We start from the raw sequence: 14,264 nt of genomic DNA, 5'->3' as shown, positions 1-14,264 counted from the left end.
GGGTGGGTTGAGCCCCACACCCTCCCTGTCTGTATCCCCACGCGGCCTCTGTACCTCACATCAACAATCCCTCTCCCACCAAGCCCCCGAAAGCCCTGAGTTCAGCTTCTGGCTTGGCTGTGTGACCTTAGCCAAGTCCCCTTCCCTCTCTGAGCCTTTACCTCTGTATCCCCGAAAAAGACAGAAGGACAGGCCACTGGAGAGAGTTAACACTGGGTCCTGCTTCTGTGTGGGGCTTCTTTGATGGCTCAGACAGTAAAGAAACTGCCTGCAATGTGCCAGACCTGGGTTCGATCCCTGGGTTGGGAAGATCCCCTGGAGGAGCGCATGGCAACCCGCTCCAGTATTCTTGCCTGGAGAATCCTATGGACAGAGGAGCCTGTTGAGCTACAGTCCATGGGATTTGCAAAGAGTCGGACATGGCTGAAGTGACGGACGCTTTCACTTCTCTGCTTTTGTTTACCCTTATTGTATTTTGTGCAGAAAGATGGATGCCCAGGTGAGAGCTGCCGTGGAAATGTACACTGAGGACTGGATCATTGCCCATAGGAGGTGGGTCTGACTCGGGGGCAACTCAGGGTAGAGAGGCCAGGTCTGAGCCCAGAGGAGCCCATTGTCTGCTGCTGTTGCCACTCCTCCTGGTTATCCGCCCACTGTCCCTGCAAGGGTAGGTGGACTTGTGCAGCGGCATGTCCGGTGGATGGATGGCCCTGCAGGCATCACGTGAGCCTTGTGGGTGTGTCAGTCAGCACCTCGGGGAGCCCTGGGGAGCCCTCATCTCTGCTACCCTCTCATCCTCCTAGATACCAGCACCTGAGTGCGGCGTACAACCCCATCACCACGGAGACTCAACGAGAGAGGCAGAAGGGGCTCACCCGCCAGGTCTTCGAGCAGGACGCTTCTGGGGATGAGAGGTCCGGCCCCGAGGACTCGGTGAGGGAGCCCTGGCAGGGGTCACTATCGGGGGCGGGGATGTGTGTGCACGGCCTGCCTGAGGCTTCAACTCTTAATCCTCTGTGATGGGCAATGACCTGAACAGCCTCCATCCCCACAGGAAATGTATCAGCCCTGTAATTATCAGCATTTATGAAGTGCTTTTTTTTTTTTTTTTAAGTTACCCAGTCATGTCCAACTCTTTGTGACCGCATGGACTATAGCCTGCCAGGCTCCTCTGTCCATGGAATTCTTCAGGCAAGATACTGGAGTGGGTAGCCATTCCCTTCTCCAGGGGATCTTCCCAACCCAGGGATCGAACCCAGGTCTCCTGCACTGGAGGCAGATTCTTACCATCTGAGCCACCAGGGAAGCCCTATTAAGTGCTTGGTGTATACTAAATGTTTTTACACTTGTCCTCTTTCATCTGGTGAAGCAGGGCAACACCCATTTTGCAGATAGAGAAATTGAGGGGGCTGTTCCCTGGTAGTCTAGTGGTTAGGATTCAACTAACCATAGCTATCACTGCTGTGGCCCAGTTTTAGAACCTGGTTGCAAGGAACTGAGATCCTGCAGGCTGCCCAGTGCAGCCAAAATTTAAAGAAAAAAGAAAAAAGAAACCAAGGCATGCCTGGCTTAGTAGACGGCTTTCATTGGCCTTTTGAGTTTTGGACCTGTATTTTGTCAACCAGTATTTATTGAGTGCCTACTTTTACCAAGAATCATATAATTACTGTTATTGTTTCCATTGTTAGCTGTTTATGAATGTAGTTGGGGAAACTGAGGCCCTTAGCTATTGGGGTTAGAGACCCAGGGTCACAGAGCTGAGCTGGGATTTAAACTAGGGTAATCTGCTTCTGGGGGCTTCCCTGGTGGCTCAGCAGTAAATAACCTGCTTGCCAATTCAGGAGTGTGGGTTCAATCCCTGGGTCTCGAAGATGCCCTAGAGGAGGAAATGGCAACCCACTCCAGCGTTCTTGCCTGGGAAATTCCATAAACAGAGGAGCCTGGCGGACTCTAGTCCATGGGGTCACAAAAGAGTTGGATACAACTGAGCAACTCAGCACCAACAAATCTGCTTCTGACCAGAGCTGAGTCTAGAAGGTCTGGCAGATCTGGGCTAGTAACAGCCCCAGTGAGAAGAACTCTCCGTCCCCTGGCAACAGTGAGCAAAGTCCTCAAAGGCTCTCATTGGCCCAGCCCAGGCAAGGGCCTGGGCTGACTTTGTTGTGTTCCGATTGACCCAGGCAAGGGCCATGTGATGCCCAGACTAGGAAGTAGCCTTCCCAAGCATAGTAAAGGGTGATACCCATTTTGCAGATGAAGAAACTGAGGCATGGCAAGCTTAGTAGAGGTCCTTCACTGGCCAGCTGAGTCTTAATTTTTTCAACGGATATTTTTTGAGTGTCTACTTTTACCAATAATAATCATATCTCCAGACAGAAGTTTCTAGAAAGAAGGTCAGCAAAGCCCTCAGGTGACCCTTGTCATGGTGACCTCAGCCCCTGGTCCTGAGCATGCCCATTCTCCACTGGCAGGATGACCCCCGACACTCCTCAGGTTCCCTGGACGACACCCCACGAAGCAGTGGTGCCTCTGGCATCTTCGACCTGAGGAACTTGGCGGCGGATTCTTTGCTACCCTCCCTCCTGGAGCGCGTGGCCCCAGAGGATGTGGACCGGCGTAATGAGGCATTGCGGCGGCAGCACCGGCCCCGCGCCCTGCTGGCGCTCTACCCCGCCCCCGACGAGGTGGGTGCCCGCTCAACTGCACAGCCCCTGAGATCAGTGCACAGCCAACTGATGTGTGTCCCTATGTGTGATCCCAGTGAGATTTCCTGGGTGCCTAATGTATACCCTGCATTTTAATTCAGTAGCTCTTATTGGATTCTCCTATGTTGTATACCCCTGTATTTATCCAGCCAGCATTTATCGGGAACTTACTATATGCTGCTGCATTTACTCAGCCGATATTTATTGTATGCCTACTGTATAGTCTTTAAACAAACGGCATTTAATCAACCAGCATTGGAGAAGGAAATGGCAATCCACTCCAGTACTATTGCCTAGAAAATCCCATGGACGGAGGAGCCTGCTGTCCATGGGGTCGCGAAGAGTTGGACACGACTGAGCGACTTCACTTCACTGTTCATTAAGCACCTATTATATATGCCTGTATTTATCCACCTAGTGTTTATTGGGCACTCACTGTGTTGTTCAGTCCCTAAGTCGTGTCTATCTCTTTGCGACCCCATGAACGATAGCTCGCCAGGCTTCCCTGTCCACTGTCTTTTGAAATTTGCTCAAACTCATGTCTATTGTGTTAGTGATGCCATCCAACCACCCCATCCTCTGTAGCCCCCTTCTCCTCCTGCCCTCAATCTTTCCCAGCATCAGTATCTTTTCCAATGAGTCAGCTCTATTTAATGACTATTACTTATTATATATCCCTTTATTGTTATCTACCCAGCATTTATTGGGCTTTTACTGTATACTCATATTTATTCAGTCAGTGTTCACTGCATGTCTACTGTATAGTTTTCTATTGAAGCAAACAGCATTTGAGCAACTAAGTTATTGAGCGTCTGTTTATATCCAACTAACTTTTACTAAGCACCTAGTATATACATCTGTGTTTTAATTCAGCCATTTAGTTAGTGCTTGCTGTATAGCCCTATATTTATTCAACCAGTTCTTACTGGGTGTCTAGTATGTATGTCTAGTCAGCATTAATTAGATACTTTCTGTATACATCTATGTTTGTTCAACCACATTATAATAGGTACCTACTACATACCTCTGTATTTATCCAACCAGGATGTGTGAGTGCCTGTTACATAGCAGCCACTGGGGATACAGCCATAAACAAGATAGACCCAGTCCCTGCCCTCTAAGTTCAGTCTGGTGGAGAAGAGACCTCCCTACAGGAAATGACAACCCAGAGTAGTGCCATGATGAACCGTGTGTCGTTGTCCCTCACGGCTTCCCAGGTGACATTAGTGATATAGAACCTACCTGCCAGTGCAGGAGATATTAAGGGATGCTGGTTTGAGCTCTGGGTCAGGAAGACCTCTCCCGTCTCACCTCCCCCGGAGGAGGGCATGGCAACCCACTCCAGTATTCTTGCCTGGAGAATCCTAGGGACAGGGGAGCCTGGAGGGCTATGGTCCATAGTGTTGTAACAAGTCGGACACAACTGAAGCGACTTAGCACACACGCACGCACATTGTCCTGCTCACAGCCCTCCGTGTCCCAGCCATGGGGCCCCCTGCATCAGGGTCTGGTGAGGACCTGGAGTGTCAGATACCTCCGGGTGGAGGAAGGCTTCCTGGAGGAAGTGCCAGCTAAACTGTGACCTGCTGATGAGCAGGTATTGGCCAGGCCAGGAGGAAGGGAGAAGGAGGGCATTCCAGGCTGGGGGAACAGCATGTGCAAAGGCTCAGAGGCCAGGGACTGAAAGCTTAATCAGGTTGAGGGTAGAGCTGGTCTCAGGCCACGCGTTCCAACCCCTCCCTGGAGGATGTGTCCCAGCTGCCCCTTCGGCTCTTGGCAGGATGAGGCTGTGGAACGCTGCAACCGCCCAGAGCCACCACGAGAGCACTTTGGACAGAGGATCCTGGTCAAGTGTCTGTCGCTTAAGTGAGTGTGCTGATCCGTCCCTCCCTTCAGGCACGCGAGGGGGACCATGGGGGATTACGGTGAGGCACACAGTCGGCACTCACTGTGCGAGCCATGCCATTACTGTGTGCAGCCCTGAGACCACGGGGACCCCCCCATAGACTTTCAGGCTGGGAAATAAGACTTCTTTCATTATTCAGAGCCACTAACCCTAAGTTCCGGTTGTGTGCCAGCCTCAGTTCTCAGCCTTCCATGTTTATTTTTTCTTTCTATATGTATGTGTGTGTGTGTATTTTTTATTAAAATTTTTAAAATTTATTTTAATTTTTTAAAAACTTCGGCTGTGCTGGGTCTTCGTTGCTGCACTGGCTTTCTCTAGTTTCGGCGGGCAGGGGCTCCTCTCTAGCTGCCGTGCTTGGGCTCCTCATTGTGGTGGCTTCTCAGGTTGCAGAGCGTGAGCTCTAGCTGCACAGGCTTCCGTGGTTGCCGCACTTGGGCTCAGTAGTCGTGGTGCACAGGCTTAGTTGCTCCAGGGCATGCGGGATCTCACCGTACTAGAGATCAAACCTGTGTCTCCCGCACTGGCAAGCGGATTCTTTACCCCTGAGCCACCAGGGAAGCCCTCCATGTGTATTATCTCTGACCTTCACCACAACATCACGTTGTGGGTACAAGTGGGAAACTGAGGCATAGGGAGGTGAAGTCATTGTGCCCAAGATCACAGTGACTTGTGAAGCCAGAGTCTGGCCCTCGCCCAGTCTGCAGCTGACACCCAGGCCAAAGGGGGCGCTGGTGACCCTGGGCCTGGCTTCTTGCTGCCACAGCCCCCTCCACATCGGCCCTGGGGAGCAGCCAGAGTGCGTGGGAATGGAGCGGAACAGGATGTGGCCTTGGCCCCAAGCCCGGCCCTGCCCCTCCCTACCCTGAGTTCCTGCCTGGATGGAGGCAGGAAAGGGAGGCCCCATCTGGCCTGAGGCTGTGGTGGGCCTTAGGCCGCCTGCCTCCAACACACAGGCTGGGAACCAGCTCTGTAGGCTCATTCAGTCATTCAACCAACAGTGAGCGTCTACTGTATGCAAGTTGTATAACTGGGATGACCACAGGGGGCTCTCTAGGTGGGAGACACAACACACAAAGATCTGGAGAAAGGAAAAATGAGGCCAAGAGGTGGGTGGGTTTGGTCCATGCAGGGCAGTGGTGAGCCTCAAATTTTAAGGTTTTTTTTTTCTTTTTCTTTTTGGCTATGCTGGGTTTTGTTGCTGTGCCTTGGCCTTTTCTAGTAGCATCGAGTAGGGGCTACTCTCCAGTTGTGGTGCTCAAGCTTCTCATTTTGGTGGCTTCTTGTTGTGGAGCATGGACTCTAGAGCGTGGGCTCACGAGTCGTGGTGCACGGGCTTCATTGCCCCGTGGCATGTGGAATCTTCCCGGACCAGGGATTGAACCCGTGTTCCCTGCATTGGCAGGGATTCTTATCCACTGGACCACCAGGATAGTCCTCAGTTTCCCCTTTTGCAAAATGGGACAGGCCTTTCCTACAAGTCCTTAGATGGTGCTTCTTTGTGACCCAGTGGGAATCAGATGCCCTCCCCTCCCAGTGCACCAAGGCTGAGCTGGACCTCAAGAGGGAGAGGGCATATGGAGATGGGAGGGTCAAGATCAGCCGCTGCCAGAGAGCCCCCACTCATTGCAGGTTCGAGATTGAAATCGAGCCCATCTTTGGCATCTTGGCCCTATACGATGTGCGAGAGAAAAAGAAGGTAGGAGCCCCTTTCTTCCCCTTCCTCCCACCCGCTCTTCTTCCTTGCTGCAGGGTGATGGTCTTCCTGGGGGTGGTGGCTCAGCTGTTTCTTGTGCCCCTAGATCTCAGAGAATTTCTACTTTGATCTGAACTCGGACTCCATGAAGGGGCTACTGCGGGCCCACATCACCCATCCTGCCATCTCGACCCTGGCCCGCTCTGCTATCTTCTCTGTGACCTACCCCTCGCCTGACATCTTCTTGGTCATCAAGGTATACCAACTGGGGCTGGCAAGGGGTTGATCATGGTGAAGGCCACAGGTGAGGTCCCTGCTCTCATAGAAGACATGTCACCAAGAATGGTGAGCAGAGCTATCATGGGGGAAGCCCAAGAGGAAGCCTGAGCCCACAGGGAGCTTCTGAATGAACCCAGGTGGGGAGAAATCACCAAGGGCTTCTTGGAGAGGTGACAGCTGAGCTAACACCCATGAGTAGGCAGCCTGGGGAGAAATGGCATCCTGGCACATGTGGGAAGACATTTAAAATGGTGTTTGTTTGTTTTTTTTTTTTGGTTGAGTTTTTCAGCTTATTAGGGGTGGGAAAACTTAATTGGTGCATGGTTTGGGATTTTGTTTCCAGGAGTGAGCTCAAATTTCCTTTCCCCAAATGTTCAGTTAGTTTTTGATCAATTAATTAATGACATTAATTGGACACCTTCAGGCAGGCACTGCTTCCAGTCAGTCATGCTTCCCAAGGATTCTGGCCTTTGCTCCTCCCAGCCCAGGAAGGTGGGGGTTGGGATGGGGCCCATTTTACAGATGGGGAAGCTGAGGCACAATATCCAGAAGGAATGTGCTCAAGGTCCCACAGCCCCCAAGTGGTCAGGATTAGAGTCCAGGCCTAGAGCCATGCTTGGAGTGGACTTTGCTTATACTAAGAAATAAAGATATAAACATGGGAGGAAAAATGGAGTCGGGTTTGGGGGCGGGGGCAGCTAGTTATGCAGGCTGACAGCTAGCACTCAGTCCAAGGGATAGTGGGAGCCGTGGGAGGTGTTGGAGCGAAAGCCCTAGCTGGGTGGAATGTTTGGGTGACGGTAAAGGTCAGAGAGATTGGGAGTGAGGTGGGGAGGGTGGGGTCCTGGCAGCACCTCACTGGGCTTGCCCGCCCCTCAGCTGGAGAAGGTGCTGCAGCAAGGAGACATTAGCGAGTGCTGCGAGCCCTACATGGTGATGAAGGAGGCGGACACAGCCAAGGTGAGCGTGGGAGGCTGGGGCGAGCGTTGAAGGGGTACCCCCGCAGAGCAGATCCTGGATTCAGCAGGCCTGGGACACTGAGCTTGTTGGGGGTGGGGTGTGTCGGGGGTCTCCTCCCAGAACAAAGAGAAGCTGGAGAAGCTGCGCCTGGCGGCTGAGCAGTTCTGCAACCGTCTGGGCCGCTATCGCATGCCCTTCGCCTGGACGGCTGTGCACCTGGCCAACATCGTGAGCAGCGCCGGCCAGCCAGACCGCGACTCAGACTCAGAGGGCGGTGAGGAGGCGGGGCCGATGGGCCAGGGGCGGAGCTACCAGGGTGGGGAAGGGGCGCCCTCTGCTGGCCGGACTAGGTACCAGGCCTGAGTGTGCAGTGTCTTGGCTCCCCGCACCCTTCATTTCTGTCGCTCCATCACCGTCTTCCCTAGAGCGCCGACCAGCCTGGACTGACCGCCGCCGTCGGGGACCCCAGGACCGGACGAGTAGTGGGGACGACGCTTGCAGCTTCTCTGGTTTCCGCCCAGCCACACTAACCGTCACCAACTTCTTTAAGCAGGTGTCGTGGCTGGGGGTGGCGGGTGGGCAGGGGGCTGAGAGAGGGGGACCCCACACACATCCCCATTTCCCTCTTGCGGCCGCACGATCCCTGGGGATCCCCAAACCCCTCAACCCTGGGTCACTGGGGCGGGTTCGTGCAGGAGGCTGAGCGGCTCAGTGACGAGGACCTCTTCAAGTTCCTGGCTGACATGCGGCGCCCGACATCCCTGTTGCGACGCCTGCGTCCCGTGACCGGTGCGTGGTGTGCCCCGTGCATGAGACGTGTTACTCATGTAGTCACTCAAACCCGTATCTGCTGCGCCAGATCTTGGTGACTGTGATAGACAAAGCCCTGACTTCAGGGGTGACCTTCCAGTGGGGGCCAGAGATGAGAAGCAGAATAAAGAAGACAGGTAGTGGGTCAAACGGGGAATGTGGGCAGAGCTCCTCAAAGATGGGAGGCTGCAACAGGAGTTAAGGGTGACTTCCTGCCACAGCACCTGAAAGATGGAGCCACCAGAGGGCATTGTGGGAGGGTCAGAGCCCTGACCTGAGCTCAGAGTGTGTGGGCGGGGCAGGGGACCCCAGGTGGAGACTCCCAGGAAGGTGCAAACTGGCTCCCCTTCCCCAGCCCAGCTCAAGATCGACATTTCCCCGGCCCCTGAGAACCCTCACTTCTGCCTCTCCCCGGAGCTGCTTCACGTCAAGCCCTACCCAGACCCCAGGGGCCGGCCCACCAAGGAGATCCTGGAGTTCCCTGCCCGTGAGGTCTATGCCCCCCACACCAGCTACAGGTACAACCTCTGGGGCAGCCGGGCACTTGAATATGGGGGGCATCATGCCGAGTGAGGTCTGCTTCCTCCCCTCCAACACACACAGACGCTGGCCTGAGATGCCACTGTTGTGCTTTAATAGGGGATGTATAGGCATGAAGGGGCATATCCTTCCTCCACCCCTCCTCGACCGTCCATGTTCTCTGCCTGCGTCCCCGCCTGCTTCCCTCTCTGCTCCGTGACTGGAAGCAGGGCCCAGCGCCCTGGCTGACCTCAGCGGATGGGCAGCTCCTCCCTGTGTGGGGGCCGCATGGGGCAGGGCTGTGTCCCTCGGTGCATGACTGGTCCTCAGTTCTGCCCAGGCTCAGGCTCAGGCTGGGAGCGCAGCCATGTGGAGTCTGGGAAGGAGGTGAGGCTTAGCCAAGGCACAGGGATACCCCTATTCCGCTGCCCTCGCGCACCTAGACCCCCGCCAGGCTCACCTCTCCTGAATCTGTCTCAGCCGCTGCTGCTGTGCCATCATCTCCTGCTTCTGTCGCTGCACATGACCCGTGAGGACCCACACGATGTGGTTCTGCTCATCTGCATGGGCCTGTGGGTCAGGACAGAACCCTCAGCTGGGGGCCCCCTCACCTCCCATCCCTGGATTCTGCCCAGACTCTCCCGCTTCCCACTGTATCTGTGTGATCCACAAGCCACTGCCACTCCTTGGCCTCAACTTTCCCAGCTATAAAATGGGGATGAAATAGGAGTCCCTCTGTGGGATTGTTCTGAGCATGATAGAGATTGTGATGATTTAGTCGCTGAGTTGTGTTCGACTCTTGCAACCCCGTGGACCATAGTCCACTAGGCTCCTCTGTCCATGGGATTTTCAGGCAAGAATACTAGAGTGGGTTGCCATTTCCTTCTCCAGGGGATCTTCCTGACCCAGGGATCGAACCTGTGTCTCCTGCATCACGAGCGGATTCTTTACCTCTGAGCCACCAAGGAAGCCCATGATAGAGATTATTAGAGGGTATAAAACAGTGCTGGGTGCATCACAGGTGCTCCAGAAACGCTCTAGTATGCATTTATTGAATAACCACTATGTGCCCCATCCCAGCTTGAGGATTTTATCTGCACTGAGTCCCTGGCTCTATTTTGAGACATAGTTGTTGTTCTTATTTACAAATAAGGCAACTGAGGCATGGGAAGGCACATGGCTTTTGCCCGGGGTCACATAGCATGGAGGCCAGGGTACCAGAAACCTTAACTGGGTCTGGGGGGTCTGGGGGACAGAAGGTTCAGAAATGAGGTCAGATTGTGAATCGAGGTCTTGATTCCCCCAGGGCCAGGAACCCCTTACCTTTAAGGCCTCGAATTCTTGGCGGGCATGGCCCAGCCACACGCCCTTCAGTTGAGCTTCTAGCCGCTTCATTTTCTCCCGCAGCACCTGCTGTCCCCGGGCCATCTCCCCCAGCGCCTGGGCTGTGGCCTCTGCCTGCAGCTTGAGACCATCCTCTTCTATCTACCAATAGATGGTGGATGTTAGTAGGATGACCTGCTGAAATCAGCCTGATCTTAACATTGGAAATCCTGTATTCCAGGAACCCCCTCACTCCTGGGAAAACCCCAAAGGTCAGCCCAGGCATAACTCCACCACAGACTCCTACCCACCCCACAACACCCCAGCTGCAGTGCCCACCTGCATCTCCAATAGACTCGCACGTAGCTCTTGGGCTGCATCCTGGCCCTGGCTGACCTCCTTCCCCAGGAGCCCCAGCACCTGGCCATAGAGGCTCAGGCTGTCCCCGGCCTTTGTCAGCTGTGCCTCCGTGGCCTTGTACACCCCGTTGAGAGCCTGGCTCAGCTGCAGGGCCCCGTGGAAGAGTAGGGTCAGCTCCTCCTGCTGCGCTGGCTCTGAGCCACTCGTGAAACCCACCAGTGCCAGCTGGGCCGTCGTTGCCAGGGCGCACAGCAAGCACAGCACAAGCACGGGCATGGCTGGAGGGCTGGGGAGGGTGTGGCTACAGCCCCAGTGGGGCTGCCTTTTATGCCTTAACACCCCCACGTTAACTTCAGGTCAATCGTTAACCAGCCAGCTGGGTGCCCCGTGTTGAGCAAGGGCCTGGAGGTGGCACCACAGTTGCATCAGGCGGATGTCCAGCCAGCCACGCTGGAATCACGCTGGGAGGGGCTTGGGGCCAGGTGTGGGCTGGGGCACTGGTGAGAGGATAGGCCCAGGCTTGGCTGGAGAACCCTACGGCTCCTAGCCTCCGTTTCCCATCTGTGGATGGGCACAACAGTAATGACAATAACAGTGAGGCTTTTATGCTCGCCAGTGGTTCACCCAGAACTGTCCCGCTGCTATTACACAGTAGCTGGTCTCATAACCTTCTCAAAGCCTGCAATGCCCGAGTCTTTGTTGACCTGGTTAAAAGCTAGGGGAGCAGGTGGTAGAGATCCTTTCAAGGCCACACAGCCTGACTCCAGGACCTCCATGTGCCCTGGATCAATGCTCACTGCTGTTTTTCTCCCTGGATGACTGTGGGCAAGTGCTTCTGTTTCCCTGCCTGTGACTGTGAAATGGGGGATGATGTGAGGTTCCCCCCCCCCAATAGGCTACTGGTAAGAAATAAATGAGTCGTTTCACGTCAGGTGCTTAGAACAAAACCCGACACACAGTTGGCCCCGCATTAGTGTTTGGTGCAATTATTGACATTATTGTTGCTTAATATCATTGATAATGACAAAGGCTCAGCTGGGAGGCTTGATGCCCTCATTATATAGTTAGGGAAGCGGAGACCCAGGGGGCTGCTAGGGCCTGTATAAGCTTACTCTGGAGGAGGGAGGCAGAACCCTGACCTCAGCCCTGCTCTTGCCTCCAACTCTCGCCTCCATTTCCCCAGCTGAGAGAGAGGCCATATAACTCCAGGGGCCTCTTCTGAGGGAAGGGGCAGTCAGGCTCCTGAGCTGGATGAGGCACGGGTCAGCCTGGGCCTGAGCACCTGCGTGTCTCCTCTGCCTCACCGTGCACCCTCAGTGGCCCTGAAGTCCCTCTGTATCCCCACCCTCTGTCACTCTGTTCCCTCATCTGTGCTCTGAATGGTACCTGTCTATTGCCCGCTCTCTGCGCTCACATCGCCCGCCTGCTGCCCATCACTGTCCCTGACCCAGCCCTCTGTGTCCCGGTGGGGTGGCCACTGTCCCGCAGGCTCTCTGTCCCTCTGACGTGGACATGCCCCTGCCCCCGCAGGAGCCTGCTGTACGTGTACCCACACAGCCTCAACTTCAGCAGCCGCCAGGGCTCCGTGCGCAACCTCGCCGTGCGAGTGCAGTACATGGCAGGCGAGGACCCCAGCCAGGCCCTGCCGGTCAGTGGCTGGACCCAGGGGCAGGGGGCAGGGGTTGGTCCCCAGCCAGTCCCTCATGCCTTTGCTCCCCCCAGGTCATCTTTGGCAAGTCCAGCTGCAGTGAATTTACCCGTGAAGCCTTCACACCGGTGGTCTACCATAACAAGTATATGGGCTGGGGTGGGGGACTGGTGGGGGTACAGATGGGCAGGAAGAGGGGTGCGGGGGATGGGCAGGCTCCTGGAGTCCAAATGGGGGCACCTGAGGCAGACAGCAGGAACAGTGGGGCCTGGCAAAGGGGGTGAGACAGGCAAGGGGGAGCCCAGCTCCCAGCAGAACCCCCAGCCTGGCCCCCTAGGTCTCCCGAGTTCTACGAGGAGTTCAAGCTGCGTCTTCCCGCCTGCGTGACTGAGAACCACCATCTGCTCTTCACCTTCTACCACGTCAGCTGCCAGCCCCGGCCTGGCACGGCCCTGGAGACTCCTGTGGGCTTCACTGTGAGCCCCCCACCGCCTCTCCCCATCCATGCCCCGCCCTCCTGGCCCTTGTCCGGCCCCACATCTGACCCCCTGTCTCTCCCCAGTGGATCCCACTGCTGCAGCACGGCCGCCTGAGGACAGGCCCCTTCTGCCTCCCCGTGTCGGTAGACCAGCCCCCGCCCAGCTACTCCGTGCTCACACCGGATGTGCGTGCCCTGGACCCCCTGCCAACCAGCACCGGGTCCCAAGAACCCCAGTCATGCCCTGCTTTCCTTCCCGCAGCACCCCTGGGCGCCTTGTCCTCTGCTGAGGTCTCATCACACCCATCCCTGTTATTAATCCTGTGTGTCTTCCTGCCCCATGTGTATCCCTCCCTGCTGTGGGGTGTCCCTCCCTTGTTAATGCCCCCCCACCTCTGCACTCACTGTTCCCCACCAAGACCCCACTGCCTCGCCGCTTCAGGCCCCTGTTTGCAGCCCTGCCTGCCTGACACTCTCCCCAGAGCACTTCTTCCCCATGGGAATGCTGTGTCAGCCTCGCACAAACCCTTTCATTTGCACCAGGTCCTCTCATTATGCTGTCTTCTGTTCACTCCCTCCAATAACATTCAGCCTCAGTCTCCCTTCTCCTATGAGTGTCCTGGGCATCCCTGAGCCTGCCCAGGGGACCCCCGTCAGTGCCGCCCACAATCCGCCCCCATCTCTGGGCTGGGCTGCGGGTCCAGGGGGCAAGGTGCCCAGCAGTTCCCCCAGGCAGGGCCACAGTCAGGCCACAGTGTCGCAATGGCTGAGCTGGTGGCCTGAGTCGGGGCGGGGGAGGGTGGGCCCGTGTCCACCTGGCGTGTCCCTCCCACAGGTGGCGCTGCCGGGCATGCGCTGGGTGGATGGTCACAAGGGCGTGTTCAGCGTGGAGCTCACAGCCGTGTCCTCTGTGCATCCCCAGGTAGGGGGCGGGGCCGCAACCCAGGAGTCTGGCCCTGGGGTTGGGCAACACTTTCCTCTGTCCTGGGAGGCCTGGCCTTGGGCCATGGACGTGACTTTGGTCAGCAAGGCTGGCTCCCAGGAGAGCTGCTGACTCAGGCGGGGGTGGCCATGCCAATGGCCATCGCGCTGGAGCTTTGGCCTTTTCTGCATGGTCTCTCCTCTTCCCCCTGCCCCCAGTTTGCCCCTTGCTATGTCTGTGATCGCGCCTGTCTTTTTTTTTTTTAATTTATCTATCTGTTTATTTTTGGCTGTGCTGGGTCTTCGTTGCTGCGCACACTTTCTCTAGTTGCAGTGAGTGGGGGCTCCTCTCTAGTTACGGTGCATGGGAGCCTCATTGCGGTGGCTTCTCTTGTGGAGTGCAGGCTCTCGGGCACACGGATTTTAGTTGCAGTGTGTGGGCTTCAGTAGTTGGGGCATGTGGGCTCTAGAGCCTGGGCTCAGTAATTGTGGTGCCCAGGCGTAGTTGCTCCATGGGCATGTGGGATCTTCTTGGGCCAGGGTTCGAATCCACATCCCCTGCATTGACGAGTGGATTCTTAACTATTGGACCACCAGGGAAGCTCCCTCCTCATTTCTTTTCCATTCACTGGTCTCCGGCCTCGCTGTCTTGACCTACTCAG

At 55.8% G+C, this 14,264-nt stretch overlaps 2 protein-coding genes across 7 annotated transcripts in view; one reads left to right on the top strand and one right to left on the bottom strand.

Moving 5' to 3' along the window:
* Positions 1-430: 430 nt before the first annotated feature.
* The window catches only part of DOCK6 (dedicator of cytokinesis 6), a 38,367-nt gene continuing 24,533 nt past the window's right edge, over positions 431-14,264 (top strand). For all 6 annotated transcript variants that reach the window (XM_042249968.1, XM_042249969.1, XM_042249967.1 and 3 more), the window contains exons 1-16: positions 431-552; positions 804-933; positions 2,472-2,684; positions 4,486-4,571; positions 6,241-6,307; positions 6,411-6,560; positions 7,463-7,543; positions 7,664-7,817; positions 7,969-8,096; positions 8,239-8,332; positions 8,709-8,871; positions 12,086-12,203; positions 12,278-12,348; positions 12,541-12,679; positions 12,766-12,867; positions 13,517-13,603. In XM_042249968.1, the coding sequence (XP_042105902.1) occupies positions 488-552; positions 804-933; positions 2,472-2,684; positions 4,486-4,571; positions 6,241-6,307; positions 6,411-6,560; positions 7,463-7,543; positions 7,664-7,817; positions 7,969-8,096; positions 8,239-8,332; positions 8,709-8,871; positions 12,086-12,203; positions 12,278-12,348; positions 12,541-12,679; positions 12,766-12,867; positions 13,517-13,603 (1,848 nt within the window). In that variant the 5' untranslated portion in view covers positions 431-487. The remainder of the gene's footprint in view (positions 553-803; positions 934-2,471; positions 2,685-4,485; positions 4,572-6,240; positions 6,308-6,410; positions 6,561-7,462; positions 7,544-7,663; positions 7,818-7,968; positions 8,097-8,238; positions 8,333-8,708; positions 8,872-12,085; positions 12,204-12,277; positions 12,349-12,540; positions 12,680-12,765; positions 12,868-13,516; positions 13,604-14,264) is intronic.
* On the bottom strand, positions 8,966-10,849 carry ANGPTL8 (angiopoietin like 8). The gene is made up of 4 exons (XM_012177922.4): positions 10,535-10,849; positions 10,196-10,357; positions 9,333-9,442; positions 8,966-9,248 (listed from the first exon to the last, which is right to left on the bottom strand). The coding sequence occupies exons 1-4, from the start codon at positions 10,829-10,831 to the stop codon at positions 9,221-9,223; spliced, it is 597 nt and encodes a 198-aa protein (XP_012033312.3). The 5' UTR covers positions 10,832-10,849; the 3' UTR covers positions 8,966-9,220.

This window comes from Ovis aries, chromosome 5, assembly GCF_016772045.2.
Source record: "Ovis aries strain OAR_USU_Benz2616 breed Rambouillet chromosome 5, ARS-UI_Ramb_v3.0, whole genome shotgun sequence".
NCBI lineage: Eukaryota > Metazoa > Chordata > Mammalia > Artiodactyla > Bovidae > Ovis > Ovis aries.
Note: the sequence above shows the minus strand (reverse complement) of the source record. Positions and strands in the feature narration are given on the sequence as shown.

Coding starts and splice junctions, on each gene's coding strand:
- ANGPTL8 (XM_012177922.4), bottom strand. CDS start 10,831: ATGCCCGTGCTTGTGCTGTGCTTGCTGTGCGCCCTGGCAACGACGGCC. Junction 9,443..10,195: donor AAGAATTCGAGGCCTTAAAG/GTAAGGGGTTCC, acceptor CCTGACCCACAG/GCCCATGCAGATGAGCAGAA. Junction 9,249..9,332: donor CTGAGACAGATTCAGGAGAG/GTGAGCCTGGCG, acceptor CCTCCTTCCCAG/ACTCCACATGGCTGCGCTCC.